The sequence below is a fragment of the Haemorhous mexicanus genome, chromosome 1 (genome assembly GCF_027477595.1).
Source record: "Haemorhous mexicanus isolate bHaeMex1 chromosome 1, bHaeMex1.pri, whole genome shotgun sequence".
In the NCBI taxonomy this organism is placed as follows: Eukaryota; Metazoa; Chordata; class Aves; order Passeriformes; family Fringillidae; genus Haemorhous; species Haemorhous mexicanus.
The window spans coordinates 53,836,754-53,859,991 of NC_082341.1; the positions used below are offsets into that span (position 1 = coordinate 53,836,754).

Genomic DNA, 23,238 nt, shown 5'->3' on the forward strand with positions numbered 1-23,238 from the left:
ACTTCTGTGTAAAGATTTGAAGAAGTTTTAGTGAAGTGAAGAAAAAAAGCCTAAGTCTTTAATTTGTAACTGAAGAGCCACTTTTCCATTCCCTACTGCAGAACTGTTGGATCAGTTTTTATCTCACAAAATGAAAATTAGGGAAAAAGTCCCTGTAATTTCCTTGTCCCATTCTTTGTCTAAGTGTGAAGATGAGCCTACCTTTGGCATTTGTCCTGTGTTTTGGTGTCTCTGTCACCACTTTCCCCTCAGCCAGATAAGACCACAAAAATCTAAAATGCTATTTCCATGGTTACAGGTGATCACTACAGCTATTTATTGTTTTCAGCATAAAACAAATATTTACAGGCACAGTCAAGATTAACAGATACCAGAGAGTAACACAGAACAGCATGCCTCATGAAGACTTACTGTTCCATAGTTCATCCCCAGGAAAACATACAGCAACAATAAAAAAATTATACTTTGTATTTGAAACAGACGGCGGGACTGGAATGAGCTCAAACAAGGCAGAAAATAATGTAACCCTCAAGCTTTTGGCTGAAGATGAGCTTTCAAGATTTCGTCATAAAATGTTGTGTAGGGAGCTGGGGTGTGAACAGAGAGGAGGGCAGCAAGAGCAGTCAAGGGAAATCACGCAAGGAGGCAGAGGCACACAGCAGCATCAGGAGGCATGTGATGGCAACAGTGAGAGATGAAACAGGAGCTACTGCTGTACTTCATGGACAGAGGAGCTAGAAATTTTGAGATGTTTAATACAAACAAATGCCACAGGACTTTTATTAGGCTTCACTTTCAATAACTCAACTGTCACATTCCAGCTGTTGCCTATTCACAAAAAACTACGGAATTAACACCTTGAAAAGCAAATCCTGCTGTCTAGCAGGCAGAGAGGCACATTTCATACACTTAGATCGTCTTTGCTTGCCACCTCAGGCAACGAAAAATAGGGCTCTACACAGACATTTATAAAACACACAACTATAGATCACATGCACATAGGACTATGATCCATTTGCTTTACACAAACCAAATTTATTACAGCACAAGGAGAATTTTCGTTTTAGTGATAAAGAAGAAACGCTTATCCAAATACCCATAAAGAAAAATGTAAGCAAAAAAAATGCTTATTAAGCAAACAGGACATACTACATATCAAAGTCTCATCTGCTTAATAATATGGGATACATCTGGGCATTATGCATTGCAGCAAGGAAATAACAGACCCGTAGTATTGTGGTTGGCTTGTTGCTACAGTTTGTTTCCTATTTACGGTAAATTATGCAATGCATGGACAGAAATTGCCACAGTATTTACTCCTTCTTCACTTAAATCAGACCTTTGAGTATTTATGGAGTGACATTTTATAGCTTACAAAGCAATCTGCCTTTCTTGTCTGGTACTCTTCTACCCAACATAATGCCAAACAGCTGACTATCTGCTTTCTAAAAATGGACTGTGCTGCAAACAGCATCCTGACAATTTAATAATTTGTCAAAGTACTTCAGTTATTATGAAGTACATATCATAGGGTTCAGAGGTAAGGTCATCTACTTACTCACCACACAAAGTGCATCTGCTGACACTAAAAAGCAACAATTAAAAAAAGATATCTGAGACATTCTTTGGCAGACTTGACTTTTAACATAGAAATTCCACTACTCCTAACAGTAGTCACAGATCCCCAACAATGATTTTCTCTTCCCATTTGTGCACTGTTTGCAATCACCATGCTTTCTCTATGTTGTTGCTCCACCTGGAGTGGAAAGGAATTTAGATTGTCTTGTTTTGCATTTCAGGCAAAACAAGACAATCTTGGGTTGTTTTGGACACAATCAATGGGTCCAGAATTCTGACACTGAAATAGGTTTTTTTTGTTTGGTTGTTTTTTTATTTGTTTTTTCTTTAATAAGAAATTTCCCCCAGGTATCACTAAGTTCTCTGTGCTTTTATAAAAGAAAAAAGAGTCTAATGTTTAAACACAAGCATTGATATGTTTAAATGTTAATTCTGGGAGGATAAATGGGACAAACATGATCAGACACATCTGTATTTGAAAACCAATTCTTATAGTATATCTTCGGCAGCAAAAGAAACACAGACATTATTAAAAAGGTTTTTATATATATTTCCAACAAATATATATATAAAAACCCATTAATATATTGTGTAGATATATACACAGAGAGATGATACTGTTGGCAGTCACAGGGTAAATCAGTCTTATTCTGGCTCTCTAGCCCTTAAAATGTTTCAGACTGGATATGCAAATCAATACTTCTTATACAAAATGTATGTCCTAGGCAAATGAGGAGACCCAGTCCTTTATGATACAGAATATTCTACTCCTATACTTCAGAATACATTTGCTTAATTTGTGCTGGGTCCCCTCTACCATGCTAAGTTGAGAAGACTCAAAAAGCCGCTTCATTAGTGCACATTCAGTGGAGTGCCTCAATCACTTCTGAGGACACATTCTCCTAAGTGTTTCACTACAAAAACCTTTGTATCTAGTTATTGATATTAATAGAGATGATGTCTCTGCCAAGAGAGGAATCTTAACTTGTCCTGCTCTCCTTAAGTTATCTTTACATAAATCACAGTAGCTGATACCTTGACTTTGCATCTGAAATAATCTTCAGTCTTCTTTCTTTGTTAGTTCTGTTTGTTTAAACCTCATGACATAACAGATACTCACAAAAACATGCATTTAGTTGGTGTATTGGGAAAGACCAGCACTCTAAGAGTTAAATCAAGAAAACCTTTTTTTCAGCTTTACCACCCTCATTTAGTTGGCTTTTACCCTGTTATTTTTTGAGATTAGAGCCTTTTTTTAAAAGGTAGAAGGTTATGGCCTTCAATAGCACAGTATTTGTCTTTTCCCTTGCTTTGAAGCTCTATTGTCTGCTCTGGACAGAAATGCCCTATTATTTACAATACACAGTATTATTATTTCAGGGTTACCATCATCTGCCAAATCAGCACAACAGTGCTGTGGTTAGTTGCAGAGATGAGGAGGGGAATAGGGAAGCACCTCCTTTTAGTATGGCACCTATTGCTTCTCACTGCAATAGTGTCAATTTCCACTGTACCTGTCTTATTTCTAGGCACAGATAATATTAATTCACTCAGGAAAATGGGTGAAATAAGCTTTACCAACCCAAAATATTATCTCAAGTTTAACAGTTTTTCTTTTAAAAACTAATGCTTTAATAAGCAAACAATTTAATTAGTTCATAATATGTTTTAGAGAAAAGCTTCTCTATATGCCTACTTAAGCAAAGTTAAGCAACCATATAAACACACACACAGTAGAGTTAAGCTTACAACAACTCGCAATGATTACCCCAGTTACCCCAGGGAACACTGCCCTTAAGTCAGCTTTAGGTCAGGCTGAGCTTCTAAGACGTAGCAAGACCCAGCACTACACAGCAATTCACCCAAGTTGCAGACATCCACCTGTGTAGGGAACTGAGGACCTGCACTGTGCATCCCTGAAGCATGTCGCTAGGGTCTTTATCCCCCTTCCATCTCTTGAACATTTCCAGGATGCCCTGAACGGGTCTTTGAACAGAAAAATGTATTTTTTACACATTGTATATTGTTATGAAGAATATTTTTCTAAAAAAATAAAGGCAAAGGAAACAAAAAAACCCACTCCACTTTAAAAATGCTTTCACACATTATACCACCATTCCCAGAAAGCAAAAACAAAAATGGACAAATGGACCCAGCAAGCCTTTGGATTAAGAGTTCACATAATACATACTATGATTTTAATGCATCTCAGGCAAGGAGCACAGCATTAGAGCTTTAAGCAAAGCTTTTCTTTTACGTTTGCTCCAAAATGAAGATACTCTTACTGTTACTCTTACCTTGGTGTGGATGAGAACAACAGGCAACATGCTTCCCACCACTGCCAGCTGTCAGGGATGAAGTCACTTTATACATGCAAAGGCTAAAAGTACACAGACTTCAGAAGCCACAGGAGGACCTGTCCCCCTCCCTGAAGGAGCTCACCTAGATTGCTTAACTTTACTAAAGTAGGCACAATCCTCCAGACACAAGGGAAAGAGTGGTGAGGTCCACAGCCTGAGGCTGTAAGCTTCAGCCTGCTTCTCACTCCTGTGTTCAGCTGCCTGTTGCCTGCTGCCTCCATACTACACTTTAGCTTTATAGTTAAGGAGAGGTGTAAATGTTCAGAAAAAGCAAGAAAGTAGCTTTCTTAGTAGGTGGAATTTAGCTTCCTGAATTTTCAAAAAGCATTTTGTGGTTGCTTTTATAGAAGTACGTATGTTCCTTTTGGAGGAAAGGAGAGAAGGGGAAAAGCTTCTACTGCAAGGGTAAAGGCTTTATTTGTTGGTTTTCTGTACCAATAAAATCAAATTACAGGTGTCAAGTGACATTTGCTTCAATGCTAAATATCTTATGTTAAGATGTCAATTAAAGTTTTTCTGAGGAGGAAAGTTCCTCAGCAAAGCATGAATGTATTAAGAATGAGTATGCCATTCCCCAGAGGACAGAATATAAAACAACCTGTCAAGTAATCAAAGATAACCAAAGAGAATGTGTTAACTCCCTGATGTTTTTTTCTGTTCGGCATCAGGTGAATGCAAGATCTTTTACCACCTGACGGAGCCCTGTTCTATTAATTCCTTGCTTCTCTCCTTCCATTCCCCTTTTATCAGCACTAAAAAGCTTCACAAACTGGTGGCTGACACAGACACACACTGACTGTGCATTATTTTAAGGACAACACCAACTTCTACCAGCCAGAAAAATCTGTCAAGCACACACATCACTTAAATAAATAAAGCACAGCTATGCTTTGAGACATATTACTGAACTGTTAATGAAAATTAAGATGTATTCAGCACTAGAAGCCTGCAGTTTTTACATGCTGGTAAGAGACACCAATGGTATTTGGTTTGACACATCTGTGAGGATTGTTCATCCTTAATTCTTAACAGAAGGCAACAGAAAATTCCATGAATTCAAGAAACTGTTCCAAATAAAACTTTTCATATTTTGACTGAAAATTTGCAATGTGATATAAGATCACATTGTAGGACCTGGAAACACCTGCAATCTGGAAGTCAGAACTGTATCCTACACTAATAAGACACTTAATGTACATTTAAAACACCAACTGAATCCAAATAGAATACTACCTAGAGATATAAGTGCTTGGAATAGGGTGAGCTCTACTATACCAAGGACTCTCCTTAGTTCATTCTAAAAAACCCAACAAAACCCCTCACCATGGACAAGAGCTGATGAAGATACCTGGGTTTATTTCCTTAAAATAAAACCCCAAACAAACAAACCCATCCCAAAAAATCACCCACAGGTAACCCAAGATCAACATGCTTTGTAAAAGATAAATTTTAAGGTCTAACTTCTGCTCCCACTTCAACAAATTAAAATGGAGAAAATCTGGCCTAGGACACATAAATTACTTTTTTTTTCAGGCTATCTAGACAGAACAGTTTTCTACTCTGAATCTCAACTTGTTGCAACACGTTTTTAACATAAAAATTGCACTTTCTCTCCCCCTGAAATCACTTTTAATTAACAGTGCTTTAGAATACAATGCATAAAGAGAAGGAAAAAGCAGAAGTCTTTGTTTTAGGTGCTAAAAGTCACATACATAGCCTACTGAGCTATATCAAAGGGCAATTTAAAGGTAGTCAAAGTTCATTAAGAATGCTTACCTTTTTTCCTCCTGTTACAAATTGTTTGAAGTGGGATCTTACAAATTGAGGATGAACAGCAACAATCTGAGGATGATGGGGGAATAGGGAAAGAGAGGATTGTGGCTTAAATAAGAGTTTACATGAAGCACCACATCACTTTTTAAACTAGATAACCCTTTGTCAATTATCAAGTATTTCAGCTGAGTTCTTTCTCTGAAGTAAAGCCTAGTTGTTTGAGACACTTGTTTGTTTTTCTTAGAAGATAATTCTTCATATTATATGATGTATGACAAGCGTGACACTGAGTGCCATGTTGCACTGAATAGCTACTTTTCTGTATAGCAGGCTGCAGAACTAGGACCAATCTGAACAGGATTGCTGTGAGCAAGAGTTACCCCAATTAAATCTGGTCTGGGGCCTGCCTGAAGGGCACACATACCTCAGCCCTGTCAGAGGACAACACTGTGTAGCATCTTAAACAGTGTCTTTGCCTTATGTGTTACAATGACAAGTGTGGAGATCCAGCTGTATGAGCAGTAAAAGCCCTACAAGGCAAGTGAGTCACATCTGGCATGAGTGAAAACTTAACAATCTCATTCCTTTCCCCCACACCCTAAAGAGCAGCTGCAACATGGAAGACCCCAAGCAGAAAAATGAAAACATTTGCCCACATTGCCTTTCTTCCCACAAGAAACGTTTCTTGTTAAAAAGTACTGGATTTTCCCATATGCCTAGTAGATGTCCTTTTTTCAACAGCCAGGCAGACACACTTCTCTAAAGCAGAGTTATACTCAAGTCTTCCCTTCATATAGGGCACATCAGTATCACTGCCCATTGCCTTATTTTGAGGTAGGTTTATTGGATACGAACTGGTTGCAAAGTATTGACCTTCCATTTAGCAGAACCCTCAGAATTTGTATCACAAATCTATAAAGAAATATGTTGAGACAGGTAACACCTGAAACAGGAGAATTTCTCTTCCACTTTCCTTTTTTATTTGAAAAACTCAATAATACTTCTTACAAAACCAAGAATGGCTTTCTTCCTACCTAACCAGATCAAAAGCTTTTATATTGAGATAGAGAACTATTTCCTAGTTACTTGAATAACACTGTAAGGAAGCTGTATTCCTCTCTTTCATTTATATTGAATGTGACCTTTCTGTTATTAAAGACAATACCACCACAATTACTAAAGATTAAAACAAGCACTTACTTTAATAGGACAGTCAAACGTTTCATGAAACTCTTCTGCTGAATATAATCCAAACACTTGTACCTGAAAAGGTATATTGAAAAACAAAAATTATTTACCTGATTTACACTGAACAATTAACACTGAAAGTAAAAACCTAACAACTAGAAGATTAATTTGAATGCTAACAGCGACATCTTTCTTCCTAAAGGAAGACACAATGAACAATTGATATGGCTTGGTCTTCTACAGTGATATATCTCTGATATTTGCAGCAGTATGGAAGTACTTTTATGAATATTTTTCCTCTTATTTTTTTTAATTACAATCACAATAAAAACCATAAGTTCCTTTTGCTTTAGGCTGATCAAATCTGCTTAAGAGATAGCAACCTCACTATGGTAAGAGCAGTAGAATAACATTCAGGAGAAAATAAATTAAAAATTCTTCCTTTCTGAGAAAGAATGGTAGGATTTTTTTTTCCTCCAAGCAATACAGGGTTTACATAAGAAAATAAACTTGTGACAATAAAGTAAAACCAGACTGAAATCCAAGTTCCATATATTTTTAGGCATCCTCTCCTCCTCCCAAGTGCATACAGTTCAATTTTGTTTTATTCCATGATCACTGGAAATTTCTTTCTCTGAAGATTCCTCCCTTCTCACTTATATCAAGGTATCAGTACATTTAAGAGTCAGCAAAGGAGTTGCAACCATAGACAATCATATCTATCAGAATCAATCCATCTGAAGAAATGTCAACATTGAATTAAAAAAAACTTTCTACTGTCAAGAGAATTAACAGATTTTTAAAATGTTTCCTTGCCTTTAATTCAGAACAAGTACAGAGATATAAAGTGTTAATGAAATATTACTAGATGATATGACTACAGAATAAGGTATCTTTAGATTATTTTAAGTACAGCCCTCTTTTGGACTCATGTCCCCTCATTCAATAAACAATATTCCCTTTCCTTACTCTCAGATGAGACAGTTGACTGCCTAGTTCCTACAGAATTTAGGAATAAAATGGGGCTGAAGACTTATGGCCAGAAATTAGTAACTGATTTACTAACTATGCTTTCCAGAAAGAATAATAAACGGTTTGCTTTTTCATTATGTCAGAAGCTTGAGTTTGTTTGTTGAAACAAACTCATCCAAGGAGAGATGAACACCACTGGAGGAAGGGAGAAAAAAGAGCATCCCATGGAGTGATCAGTGAGGAAATGTATCTGACAGCAAATCTACTTAAGAATGCTCTCAGATAGGCTCTCATTATTTTCTGGAAAATTTTCTGGAAAAGGTAATCCCTTCAGTACCTCTGTTCTGCATGTTCAGCATTGGACTCAAGCACTCTAACAGATCTTTTAACCCTATTTCTTTCTTCTCATCATGACTCCTTCAGACGGGGAAACAAAAAAATAATAGTAATGAGAAAATATAAATCCCTTTAGAGAAAGACCTGAAGAATAAAGTCAGTAAATATCAGTAACAGGCCACAAAATGTGAGGCTTAATTGCTCTAAAAAGATAATTCAGAGCCCAAGAACACCAAAAATTCCTGCAGATGGTCAAGAAGACAAACTAAAAATATTAAACTTCAGAAAAACCACAAGAGGAACTAAGCCATCTGCAAGGAACTAGGACATCCTTAGAGTGGCTCAAAGTTCAGCAGTCTCAGTGAAGTTAAAAATATCTCCAACCACCTTGTTTTTCTTTCAAGCTTGTTTCCTGGATACATCTCCCAAGCATTATCAGTTCAGTCCATTACTCATTAGCAAATATACTGCCTCTAACAACACACTTTAAAAATACTTCTGCATGCACTGTGTAGGGCTGAGCTACTGCTCCAATGGATTAGAGAAATCAATATTTGGAGACTGTGAGATGTATCACAAAGCTGTGATTATGTAAGCCAGCCAAAGGGTTGTATTTGAATTGGACCTGGCTGTAAGCCTAGAAAACCTCTGGGCTGATGTCTAGAGGATTTTGCTTTCTGGGTTTTTTGTTTTTATCAGCTGGCACAACATATTTGGTACAATAGCCCACACAAAATAAGAAACAGAGGAAAGAGAAAATAAGACAGAAAAAAGAAAGAAGAAAAAAGAACATACACGGTAAAAACATAACACTGCAAATTCTGTGAAAGCAGAATCCTCAAAAATTACAAAACAGCCCTCTCAAATTACAAATAATTAATCAAAATTAGCAACAGTGCCTTCAACATTTTCCTAATATATCACTGAATATGGCAATATGATATTTCTTTTGGAGTATTCCAGCAACATGGAGTGAGCTAAGAGGAAAAAACAATTCCACAAAAAATACATGCTATCATGTTTATTCTAGGGACATCATCTAACAGTTTATTATTTCTTAATGTCTCATATTCTTCAGAAAGAAAGTGATCCTTTTGCTATTACAAACCTATATTGGATTTATCTATTTCTACTTTCCCTGCCCACTCTGTTCACGATGCTCTTAGGCAGCTAGAAAAAGGATTTTATGATTCCACTACATTTTGCTAGTCCTGTCTGATTTTAAATATCCAGAACCCACCACTCCAGTGCATCCAGACTTAGCTGCTTCTTTGCTTCCACATGTGGAATAACTAAGCAACCTTCAGTGACCAAAAGGCAGGAAAACAAGTTATGTTTCTTGAAAAATTATCAACGTAATAACAATGTAATTCACAGATATTCTTAACATCAATATTGTTACAGGCATTAGAGATGACACCAAAATACACAAGCACATGGGTTTTCAATATAATTTATATTTCTTCGTATAAAAAATGTTATAAGCCAGAATAAGAGTGCCAATTACACTCTTCTTATGTAATGACATGGAAGCTTTAGCAAAATTGAGAGTCATATCCAGGTTTTTCAAGATAGTATACAATTAACTACATACAAAACACAAAAAAAAAACAATCTAAAAATCTCCGCAATTCTGAGGATGCCAGCCTGCTTCCTGTTCTATGTATCTGAGCATCAAAATTCTCTTATACCCTAACATTTCAATATCCAGCATCTAGACTAGAGGGCTGGTGTTGGTTATGATTTCTGCTCCTTTCCATGACAGTGGTGATGAGCTGCAGCTAACTTCATTAGAAAGGAAGGTTTTCAAAGAACCAAATGTGTAGTACAGAAAAGCTGCAAGTGGCTCCCAAAGCATTTATTGGACATGTAGGACATACATGTGACAGGTTTTGATGTTGGGTCTGGATGTTGATTGTCAAGAAGAGGGTTAGAAAATTGTACTGTGCTTCTGTGGTCTCTCCCCAGTCTATACAGCTAAATCAAATCTAGTTTGAGAGTCAGAAAAAAAAATAAAATTTATCAGCAGAACAGATATGAGGAGGAGGTTCTCATCATAAGGCCTTCCTGCAAGAAAATAAATGGTTTCCATCTCTATCATACTGGATCCACTTCGATATGTGAAAATACACTCTGCTTATAGCAAAAGAGAACATATCTTCATTAATTGGCAGAATATACTTGGAGCTGACTCAAAATTCCCAGGCCTCTTCTTTACATCTGCTTTTTGGTTTAAAACTGATTTAAGAAAACTAAACTGTTTTTACTGTACTGCTTTAGTGTTCCCCCCTTGTTTTCTTTTTAAGGATTTCACCACTTTTACATATTTAATCAAGTTTATAAAGACTTTGTAACTACTTGTACAAATATTTTAACTGATCACAATATCAATGCTCCCACTGCAGTAAGGTAAGAGCTATAAGGAACAAAAGTTACACTTTTGTTATGACCAGAATCTATAAATGCTATATTATCTGGCTGGGAATCTGTCATTTTCTTATACAGTAGCACAACATTAAACTATTTATTTTAATCAGTTTCAGGGCTGGATTATTTCACAGACACGAATCTTTCTGGATGATGTGGAAAATCTAAATTCTAAAATACCCAGATCTTTCAAATCTCTAGATGAGTTTTTCACGAGTGTAGAACATGGTGAAGCATCAATGTTCCTGGACTCTATGAATGCAAATATGCTGAATATTGTACCTATGATACTACATCCCTGTGGCTGTGGGACTGTATTTTAGACTGCCTTGTATAGTATGCAATGCCATACACTGGATCCACAATTGCTATTTTACTAAATGAAGACAGAGTCACCATTTAAAGTATTGAAGCCTTTTCAAATAGAGCTATACCAGAGGCGTGATTATGGGTTTTTCAGTATTTCTGAAATGAAATAAGTATATTTAATATTAGCTTAGTATACAAAAAAAATGTGTATGGCTTGCAGTCTCACCTCAGCACAGTGGATTACTGACAGTCATCCACAGTCACATCTGAGGAGCCCTTACAGTAAATGCTTGCTCCCCAACACCATAGGAAAACCCAAACAAACAATGCCAGCTCAAAATTTTTATTAGCTTGCACAATTTCTGACCCTTGCCTTATCTTGCTTAGACAAATAGGATACTCTTGTGGTGTTTCACATGGGATATAAAATTCTATAACCACTTTGATAGGCACTAGTATCCTAACTACTGGGCCAAGATACTGACATCAAGGTATCTCTGAGAAATAAAAGGACTGGATCCACAAACTGGCTGCCTGCCTGTTGAGGGACAAAAAACTCTGTTTGGAATGAAAAAACCCAAATGCACACAGCCTAAAGGGGTTGTTTCCCCATTTTTCCCATTGCAAATTCCAGCTGTATTTTAATTTAAAGAACTTCAAGTGAATGCAACATTAGGATTACCTGCACTCCTCCTCCCCCAAGTCTACTGCGTAAGAAATGCTCTCCTGAGAAGTAAGTTAGATATTGAGAAATTATTTAAATCACTTTTAATGCACTGCATTTGTATATGGGCACTACATTAAAAAATAAGCATAAATACACACTGTGCATTAGAACTTTTTCATTGCAAACCAACATTAGAAAATACTATCATCCACTGAAAATACAAAAAGACATTCTTATAACTGGAAATCAATCACCAAAACCACTAAATGTCACAGCTCAACATTCAAGAGAAGCACTGATAATTGCTACTTATACACTACACAAATGATATATGTCCTCAGTCAAGGAAGAAGGTTTTTTAGGAAACTGTACATATATTGATTTTACATTTATTTAATGCGGCTGTTGTAAGACACTTTGTTCTTCTGATAAACTATGATTGTTTATCAAAAGATTCTGTAATTCAAGAGAAACATTCATAAAGTGTGTGAAAATGAAAACCACCAGCCCACAGAAATCATGTCCACAAAATCCAATTTTGTGGATTTATAGCAGAAAGGCATTAAACTACTGTCTTGCAGGAACAGCAAAGTAGTCACTGAAGTATAACTGGCACAGTAGTAATGATTAAGTTGACACGTCCTCCCGTCACAGCTGTTATTCAGCTTAATAGCAGTTACATTATTGACATTCTTGTAATTACTTTTCCTACAGCATATTTGTGCAAAATATATTTGACTTTGATTTTAACTATTCAAAGATGAGTTCGTTCTCAAAATGTATGGTCAAAGTAGTGGTCCTCAATGCAGGAATCAACTCCACAGGTTATACTAGGACTACCTACTACCTCAACAAATTATGAAGAGATTTGTTGTACCTTCCCATCTTCTGAGCAAACACCCATGTGTTCTCCACTTTCATCCAGGCTGATCTGATTTATCTTCACTGGGCTCTAAAGAAAGAAAACAAGGAAAAAATACGTTTAAAGTTACATCACCAATGACATACTTTAACATTCCTTGCACTTTCAAAGATTTACATGTTAACGACTGAGTAATGTTTAGTTGCATGAATCAAAAAATCCTCACAGATAATGTATTTCTATGACAAAGCCAAAACGCAGTCTTCTTTCCAATCTTCCACCCAACTTCAAAATTTTGATTTTCCTTTTGCAGTCACCTGCCTCAGGGCTCTGGAACTCCCATGAAGTGCCAGGCTCCCAGACCTTAAGCATCTGTGCCTGTGCACCTTGGCTATTAGTTCCCGCTATCAAAACTTTGGATAAAATACGGTGACCACACAGGCATCAGAACGACTGGAAACTTTTCTATTTTGGTCTGATGGCTAGGCTTGTAATTATTTGTTTTTTCAAATTCCTTCTCTTACTTTCATTTTTGGCTCTAATACTGTTCTCAGAAGTATTATAAGGTATTGAAGTGCAACATAGGTTTACTTGTTCTTAGACAAATACAGAGAAAAGCTTGAAAACCATCCTGATTTAATAAATCTTCCCTTCTCTACCCAAATATACTTTTGGTTCTGACCTACAGGGTTAGACAGTATCTTCTACTGTTTATCAGCTTAAACAGCTACTCATACCTGAGGTATGGAGGGCTAACTCATAACATCATTTGGATAACCTGATGCATATCCTCTTGCATACAAAAACCAAGTCAATTATATTCAGGTACCAAGAAATGTCTTATGTACCATGATCCTGATTTCACCCTCTGTAACAAATAACTCACCATTTGAAGAATCACTGAAGGATCTTCCAACAGGTAAGTCTCTCACACTTTTAAGAACCACTTTTCTTATTCTCATAAAATATTGAATGGATTAAACCACAACTTAGACCACTCCTGTGGTTCTGAGCATGATAAAAGAAATCCATCATACGTTTGTGTAAAAACAAACTGTCGCTGGAAGAGCACTGGACTTGTGGGATCAGATGCAACACAACTGTGTCCGAAGTATCACAGGTCCTTATATTTGCTATGACAGCTGGAATTGCATTAAAAATTTATAATAAATATATAAAAACACACTCTCCACATGGGCTATTCTACAGCAGATAAACTGAGGTGTTCTCACACCTTCCGGAAAGTCTTTCCCCCCATAATCTTTTGCACACAGAACAAATTCCAACTCAGAGAAAGGGAAGCTTTCCTCTCATCCACTTTGAAAATAGCATATGCCCAAGTCATATTTTCTAGAAGCTTTTCTATAATCAAGGTTGATTGAACAACTGAACACTGCACTGCCATAGTCGCCTGATGAGTTGAAAATTACACTGCCCTTTTGCTTTCCTGCTTTCTTATGCGCAGAATATATAATTCTTGGTCTCACCACAAAATGGCACCTGGAAATATTGCACTTAATGCTTATCACAAAGTGGTCTTTCCACAGTGTGTTCTTTGCAAAGAAGTTCACTGGGAATTTAAACAAATTTTCTTTATACTTATGTGCTCCAGAAGTATTTTTGTTTATGCTGAGTTGCTACATTTCAAGGCCAGACACCAGTGCATGACTAGCAGTTCAGGCAGCTGGTGCACACTCCACAGCTGTTCCTCCGGTCACATTTAGGGGGTATAAGTTGAAGAGTACAGCTCAAGCCTATCAATCTAATAGTGTGGCCAACATCCTTGTAAAAGCTCTATTCTCTGATATTACACACAGAATTGGCTAATTCCAAGACTGCAGGATGCTGACTAAGGCAAGATGTATCAGTTGTCAGTCTGACTTTCTAGAATCTTCATAAACAGCATGCACTTTTATTCCTGCCTTGTCTTGAAAAATGCCTTTCTAAATTTCTGTTTTGCTCATCAAGCTGCAAGAGAAGACTTTGCCTCTGTCTAGGGGTGTGCACAGGGAAAAAGCTAGCATTTCTGCAACATTCCCTCTACTACCAGGAACACCTCTGGCCTTCTGAAAGGACAAGCATAGAAAGTTTAACTGAGTTTATCACAGAAGTGGCATGGGTTTTTTTGTTCTGGGCTGCATCTAAGTTGCAATTGCCACAACTTTTCCCACTAAGTTTCTTCTCTTCATTTGTTATTTTGCAATTGCTAAGACAAAACGTCTGTCTTCAGTAGTACCATCTTGGTACAGGGTCATACATTCAGGTACACTGTTCAACTGGTCATGTTCTTCTCATTACTCCACCATCAAGTTGACATCACAGCAACAGCAGATCTGGCAGCACTCCAGTGTGATGGGCCTTGTTGGAGACACTACTGCAACAAAACCTAAGACAAAATGACACAAACCAGAACACACCACAGGAGCTGACGGCTCCATCATAAAGTCCACGCTATTCCTATTTTCCTGTCAAATGGCTTTGATAAAGTTTGATTCTGAAAAAATGAAGTGTAGAAAATAGGCAAAGTGGACTACATAAGCTATCTTCACATAAACGTTGAAGATGAGGATCAATATGATGGAATTTATCTGTTGTAATGTGAAAGCCATATGGCAATACTTTGGAGATTAAATGTGTGATTGTACTCAGGTAATTAACAGTGCTCAGTAAGGCAAAACCTCTCCTGCAGGATACTAAGGATAACAGGAAGGGCTTTCTACAGGAATGTGGCAATCAAAAGAAAGACTAGGGATAGAAAAGATGTGGGAAGAAAATAGGAGACCTGGCTACCCTGGATGAAGAGGAGGCTGGGGCTCTCAATGACTTCTGTGCCTCTGTTTTCACTGGCAAGTGCTCCAGCCATGCCACCCAAGTCATGAAAGGCAGATGCAGGGACTGTGAGGATGAAGATCTTAAGCCCCCTGAATGAGAGGATCAGGTTCAAGACCATCTAAGAAACCTGAATGTGCACAAGTCCATGGGACCCAATGAGGTTCATATGTGGGTCCTGAGGGAGCTGAAGTTGCTGCACTATCCATTGTTTTTGAAAAATTGTGTCAGGTGAAGTCCTTGATAACTGAGAAAAGGGAAATATAGTCCTCATTTTTAAAAATGGAAAAGTGGAAGATACAGGGAACTACTGACCAGTCAGTTTCAGCTCTGTGCCAGGCAAGGTCACACAGCAGATTCTATGGGAAACTATGCTAAGGTACCCAGCCAACAAAGAGGTGACTAGTAACAGCTAAAATGGTTTTACATGGAGAAAATCATGCCTAACAAATTTGGCAACCTTCTATGACAGGGCTACAGTGTTAGGGGACAGGGACAGAACAACTGACATTGTCTGCCTGGACTAAATGCTAAGTATTTCACACTCCTGCATGACATCCTTGTCTCCAGACTGGAGAGACAGGGATTTGATGGATGAACCACTCAGTGGATACAGAACTGGCTGGATGGCCACACTCACAGAGTTTGGGTTAATGCCTCATTGTCCACATGGAGACCAGTTACTGGTGTCCCTCAGGGGTCCATACTGGGCCTGATACTGTTCAACATCTTTGTGGGTGACATGGACAGAGGGACCAAGTACACCCTCAGCAAGTTCACTGATGACAGCAGTCTGTGTGGTGCAGTTGACATGATGAAGGGAAGGGATAATGGCATCCAGAGGGACCTTGAGAGATGTGGGCTGAAGCAAACCTCATGAAGTTCAACAAAGCTAAGTGCAAGGTCCTACACTATTGGGACACACAAGGCAAATGATGGACTTTGACCCAGTTAGCATAAGAGATTTGATAACAGAATGCCTTGGCAATAGCAAACAGAACTTTGATGATTAAATCAAGATTGCAAGAAGATTAAATCAGACGGACTTACTGGAAAAAGAAAATTGCACCAAACTCTTCAAGCAAGAGATGTTAAATGCAAAACATGTTGTAAAATGCATAAGTTTGTTTATATGATGATTAACCCAATCCTGGTAGTAAAACATTACTAGCCTTCCTAGAATAAGTATATAAGCAGTTGTACTTCATAATAAATTTGGATTCTTTGACCATTTCATGGAGTCCCCGTCTCTCTTCATTGCTGACACTACACCTGGGTCACTGCAATCCCGAATACACCAATGGCTTGGGCAGAGAAGTAGCTGACAGCAGCCCTGCTAAGAAAGACCTGGGGCTGATAAAACTTGGTGATGAAAAACCCCACATGAGCCAGCTGTGTGTGCTCATAGCTCAGAAAGCCAATTGAATCCTGGGCTGCATCACAAGGAATGTGGCCAGCAGGTCAAAGGAGGGGATTCTGCCCCTCTACTCTGCTCATGTGAGATCCTAACTGGAGTGCTGCATTCAGTTCTGGTGTCTCCAATATCAGGACATGAAACTGCTGGAGGAAGTTCAAAGGAGGGTCATGAAGTTTGTAAGAGGACTGAAGTACCTCCTTTATGAAGACAGGCTGAGAAAGGTGAGGCTGTTCAGCCTGGAGAAAAGAAGGTTGCATGGAGACCTCATGGCCAACTTCCAGTACCTGAAAGGGACCTACAAGAAAGTTTGGAGAGGGACTCTTCAGGAACTGTAATGGTAAGACAAGGAGTAATGAGTACAAATGAAAAAGGGGAAATTTAGGTTAGATATTAGGAAGAAATTATATACTGTGAGTGTGGTGAGACACTGAACAGGTTGCCCAGAGAGGTTATGGATATCCCAACCCTGATACTGTTCAAAGCTAGTCTGAATAAGGCCTTGAGCAACTTCTTCTAGGGGGAGGTGTCCCTGCCCATGGCAGGGGAGATTAAGCCTATGTAATCTTTACATTCTAACCACTTAACATTCTGTGATTCTAAGATTCTAGAATGTTGTCAGTGGAAAAAAAGGGTGATTCCAGAGCATTTGCATTTTCCCCACATTCAAAATAGTGCACAATACTTCCAGACTTCTATTTCTAAAGAGAAATTCTGTTCTATTTCTAAAGAGAAATTCGATTTCATAACAATTCGATTTCATTATAAGTTGAAATTTGGTACAAGCCTTCTGCACGCCCAACACCTCCATCAGCTGCTATTAACTTCTTCTTTCTCCTATTATTTTTTCCTTTTTGTCTGCACCATACACAGATGACAATCAGGGAAAACAACGAAATTCAGCTAATAGACACCTGCTCATTTACACAAACCTCTAGCTAAGTTTCGACAGGAAATGACATACACAAGGCAAAGCAAACACAGAGTAAATTTTATTCTGTACTCAAGTCAAACTAGCACATTGACTATTAGCCTATTCACTGACATTAAAAGTCTGAACTTTCTGTGGAGCTCAGAAAGTGACGATAGTCCAGACGGAATATTACATGTGTGGAGGGTTGATAGTTACAAAGGCCAGGTAGACATGCTTTGGATAGCGGAGAATTGGAAAAGTACCGGACCCAGTTAATCTGAGTCCTTGCACCTGCAAGGCCGCCGTGGCCTTGAGTACAGCTATAGTATGATAACAGGATAATGTAGCTGAGAGAGAGACATGAGAAAAGGGAGATGTAAGTCGAAAGGAATGAAGAAGTAAGGGGGAGAACTGATACCTATAGTATAACCAATAGATTGCTTAGCTTACAGAATATGCATGAGCTTATTACTTGTGGTGCATAAATGTCTGATGCTCTAATCAATAAACAAAGTTTGCTGATTCTCATATTGAGCTGTCCCGAGTCTTCCCTCACTGCGACATACATGCATTTTAAAATAAAGTTTCAGGAAGAACTCTAATACCAGACTCTTCTTGTTCAGAGTTAAATAGCAGTCAAGCCTATGATTTCCAGAACTATGTTCCACTGGAAAACTGTTTGAGAATCAAGATCTCAACCCATCCAGGAAATCAGAAAGAAAAGACCACAGATAAAATTGGTACATATATTATCTAAACCAAAGTGTTACTTCCAGAATCAGTTCCAATTCTTCTTTTCATAACCATCATTTGTTTAAATAAACTTCTGTGACAGCCAGCAAAGCTACTTACTATTTCAAATTTAATTGCATTAAATTAATTAAATTAAATTGCATCAAAATTAATTGCATTCAATTGCATCCAATACCCTGTGGATAATTTTGATATTTTAGAAAGGAGGAACATAAATAATATTGTGGGTCACCCCCTCCCACCTTGCTTTTTCATTTTTTAATTAAATGTTATAAACTCAGGCATAAAGTTACAACTGCCTTTCCCTTGTGCTTTTTTTTTTTAAAGCTTTGTCCAGCTAACCCACTGATAAGTTTATTTGTCTGACAAAAGAAAACAGGCTTTGGATTTTACAGTAAAGGAATAAATGTCCCTCCTGCACGATCTACCTTTACATGTCTACAAAAGATGAAGAATCACTCAAGGTTAGAGAAGACAAAAGTAGTCACTGACTCATCATAATCTGAAGGACTGATTATTTAATACAATTGGAACCATGATAAACACTGGGGTTTGGTCACTTGACTGCTGTAGAGGTATTTTAAATGTGTGTTGAAAAAAACCTGTAGGATGTAAAAGAACCTAAAATTTAGAACACATAATAAAGATAAACTAATTTTAAACCTCATGTCATAAAACCAGAGGCACCTGTATATAAAATGTTGAAAAAACTATTATTTATTATTTTATTAGCACTACATTGGATAATCTTTTTTGTACCTAATCAGGACCCCTACCATTAGGCCAATCAAGTAAAAATACACAACAACTTTGTGATCAGAATGATACTTCCGGTACTGTATAAGTGATAATAACACACTGAATTTCTCAAGCAACATAATTCAAATTTGGCAATAAGCTGGATCCTGTTAGTTAGGAATGGAAATACACTTAAATTATTTACCTGGGAATAGCTTCAGAATTTCATACACTTTTGAAGTACCAGCAAAGAAGGAAGAAATACCTTCAGCTGAATTTCTATTAGCTGCAGTTTTCTTTCTGATGGAGACATGTTTGGAATTCTGGACAACATAAGTAAGTTTGACTGTTCAAAATCAATAATGTCAAGCTGACACTATAGAACAAAAAAAAATGTTACCTTAATGGATGAAAGAGAAGTTTAGGTAGCAGGAGAGAAAGCTAGCAGACACCTTGGACATAAAGATCTAAATGGAGACTTGCAAAATCCTAAATTTAAAGGAAAGGAAAATCAAATATCTAGCAGCAAATGTACCTCATGTGATAATCAATTACCTAATGTAAAATGCTTGAAATAAATGCTCTTACTATGGATTAAGTCAGCTCTTCAATTAGACGTAAATTCATGGCCACTCAGAAAGCTTCTTTTAATTGTGTTCTTTGTGGCAATTCTTTCTCCCCTGACACTCATCATCAACCCACCTTATACAATCAGTCCCCCAATGGTGAACCTGAGAAATCAATCTGCTAATGTATAATTTGTAAAGCTCCCCCAACTAACAAATGGATAATTGATTCTTTCACAAATGCTGCATCCCAGTGGATTTGAAGTGGATGAACACGAAACACAAAACTGGATTTCACTCCAATTCTGTGAGAAATGCAATATTTACAAACTAGGAATCTAAACATTTTAATAGTTGTCTGTGACTTCATGCCTTTTAGCCATGGTTTGCAGGCAAACCACATGCACATTAGGAGTGTGAAAAGCAAAGCACTGTTCAATCATACTTACAGCAAAGCTCATTTTTCTTCATGAGGTTCCCATCACTTCTACAACCCCCTTAATCAGTGCTTTCATTGACTTTTTAAAAAGAATTTTCATAAACTTTTCCTAAATTAATTTAAACATAATTATTTACCTGTGTGTGAGGAACCAATTTAGCTTTATCTCAACACTGATTGTCAGAGGCACATGGGGGAGGGGCTGCATATCTGCCACATGCAGGAAGCAACCTGAAGAAGCCTTGTCTCTGGGAGGACTTCACCTTAGCAACATGGGACTTCACCTCCTCCCATGGGACAGCCAGTAGGAGACACAGAACTCCCCAGCAGGCAGACTTTGGGAAGAGCCAGAGAGCATAAAAAGTAACCGCACCATGAGCAGTGGGGAGCTTTGGAGACTATGCTTTTTGTGTCTTTCTGGAGACTTGTCTTTTGACCGGGGGTTTTTGAGACCTGCTTTTAACCTTTGGCTTCAGCCTGCTGAGGGGCCCGACGTTGCTCACTGCTGTGCTCTTGCTGGCTTGCTCGCTCCCTCCTTTGCCCTGACCCCAGCCTGCCTTTTGGCTCTTCTGCCTTCGCTGGCTCTTGCTCGCCCTCGTGCCTGTCCTGCCTCCCCGTGTCTCTGACCATCGCCCAGCCGCTTCGCCCGCGCATCTTTGCCTGAGCTACTTGCGTTCAAGCCGGCTGCTCCGATCGAGCCCTGCACTGCGACGCTCGCCCCGACCCTGTCTAGGGTCCTGAACCTCCGGTCGGAGCGCCTACTCCGCGTGTCTTAGGGCCGTCGCCGCGGGAGGCGCGCCTCTCCGGGAGCCGTGTCGGCTCGTTAGGAGCCAGCCCGTGCACAGGCAGGCGGCGTGCGCACCGCTCGCCGCCCGGACACCGGCGGCACTTCCCCCTGACTCGCAGGTGGCAACGCCCTCTTTTCCTCTCTGTCTCCTCTCTCCTCTCTCCCTCCTCTTTTCCCCACTCCTTTTCAATTTTCGTTCCTTCTCTTCTGTCTTTTCCAGCCCTCTTTCGTTTGGGCAACTCCTTTTAATTTTTGTTTTTTTCACTACCAATAAACAGTTCTCAGATACAACGTCTGCCTTCTTTGCCTTAATTTAGTTCCTGACCATCCATTTCTAAAAGAACTCCTTGCAGTTTCCCTCAGGGGGATGCGACACCGTGCATACACATACATATATATACGAAAATAAGAAAAATACCCAAGGGTCTTTTCTGCTGCATGAATATCAGTCTGGACATGCAAAATGATTATGTAGCTGTTCTCCATACTAAGGCAAATTGTATGAACAGAATTGCACTGTAATAAAAAAAACCCTGTCTCTTAAAATGTGCCTACTTTTCATTTATTCTTTTTTCATCTGTATGCCATTCACATAAACAAGCATGTAAAGCTCCAATGTACAGCAATATGATCAATCAACCCATGGTTGTATCCGTTAGCCTACTGGAGTATGGACTACCATTATTATGTTTGTATTATTTCCACCATGGCGGAGGTATCCAAGTGTAAAATACTGATTTGCAAACAGAAACCACCTCAGATATTGTCATAACTAAGCTAAGATCCTCACAAAATACAAAACTTGCTCTATGTAGGATGAGGAACTTGCTTTGAAAAGCACCTCAAATCCTCAGCAACAGCCAAGCACAACTGTATTATATGTTGTGTGTCCCATCTCATACCCAGAGATCTCTTGTACTGAGGAACTGTCTTCAAAAAGAAACTGAATCCATGCACTTCTCTTGCCCCAAATGCTGCAGTGTCGCACTGACATGTATTTTGTGTATTTGTAGAATTTCATTGATACAATACAGGCAAAAGCAACTTGAAACCCACATTCTGAAGCTGTACCACGATTTACCCACAAAAAGATAGAAGTACACACATATCTTATGTATTTACACATAGCTGAGAAACAAAGCACAATAACACAAAAGTCTAAATTGAAAATGCAGCTGTAGGAGGTAAAGAAAAAGATGCTCACCACTGCCTGCAACAAAGTAGCATACTCTATATTTACACCATCTGAAGTTTCATTTGCTGAAAATTTACTAATATTCACACCAAGGAGGTTTAGTTCAACAATATTAGCAGTGAAATTCTGGTAAGTGAGAACTCTTGCTCCATTGCATTTCCTATAACACTCATGAATCTGTCATTCTCCAAATGAAAAATGGGAGATTATGCTGGTTAGAAGAAAAGGGAGGGGGGAAGGCTCGGGGGAGTGACAAGGTCTGGGACACAGAATACTAACAACATTAACTTTTATCTTGTCTGCAGGAAAGCAGACCTTAGCTACAAAAACCAAAGATCTCAAAAGCTTGTCTAACACTAAGGGAATATGAGGACAAGAAGTCTCTCATATATAGTCTAAGACAGTGAGAAAGAACAAAAAGCCTACAGTGATTTCAATATTTTCCACATCAGTGAATCCCTTAACCTTGTTTGTCAACTGCGGGGACTAAGGAAAAAAACCAAACATCCAAGGGGAAAAAAAAATATTAACAGGGAATCTCCCTAAATCTCCAGTAGCTACTAGATAATCAGAATGCTTGTTTATAATTGATGGAACTATTATCAAAACCAAATCTATACTGAAAGCCTAGACGACTTCCTAGCAGAATTGAACTGTTAGCTAATTCCTGATGGATGCAAAGAAAAATCTCTTTTCTACTAAAACACTGCTGTGTAATGAAATATCCTCCTGGGAACTCTGTGCCAAAGTAAGCAAGCTACTCCCATTTCCTTCTTCCCCCAGGTCCCCTTTGCCATCCTCTGTCTAACTGTAGGTCTCTTCAACAATGTTATGTCCTAAGCCTTCCCCTACATCTTTGTTGCTATCTGTGTATTAAAGCCATCTGAGAATACGAAGCAATATTCCCAATCACACAGCCATGGAGAAGGCTGAAGTAGAGGGGGAGGGCTAAGGAAAGTCTGCTGGTGATAGATATATCTTCCTTGGAAAACCCAGCACACCCTGGGGAGGAAGACTATTCCAGGCAATGTAGAGGTTGACCTCACCAGTTTCTGTAACTGCTTTCTTTTCAGAATAGTTTGCCAAACACAAGGAACTTGTGAGAATCCATCTTTAAATATAAACTTTCAAA

At 38.4% G+C, this 23,238-nt stretch overlaps 1 protein-coding gene across 6 annotated transcripts in view; it reads right to left on the reverse strand.

Moving 5' to 3' along the window:
• VPS41 (VPS41 subunit of HOPS complex) overlaps window positions 1-23,238 on the reverse strand; it is a 111,762-nt gene that overhangs the window by 51,400 nt on the left and 37,124 nt on the right. For all 6 annotated transcript variants that reach the window (XM_059849624.1, XM_059849615.1, XM_059849634.1 and 3 more), the window contains 3 exons: window positions 12,488-12,562; window positions 6,912-6,974; window positions 5,715-5,780 (listed from right to left, as the gene is read on the reverse strand). In XM_059849624.1, coding sequence (XP_059705607.1) covers window positions 5,715-5,780; window positions 6,912-6,974; window positions 12,488-12,562 — 204 coding nt within the window. The remainder of the gene's footprint in view (window positions 1-5,714; window positions 5,781-6,911; window positions 6,975-12,487; window positions 12,563-23,238) is intronic.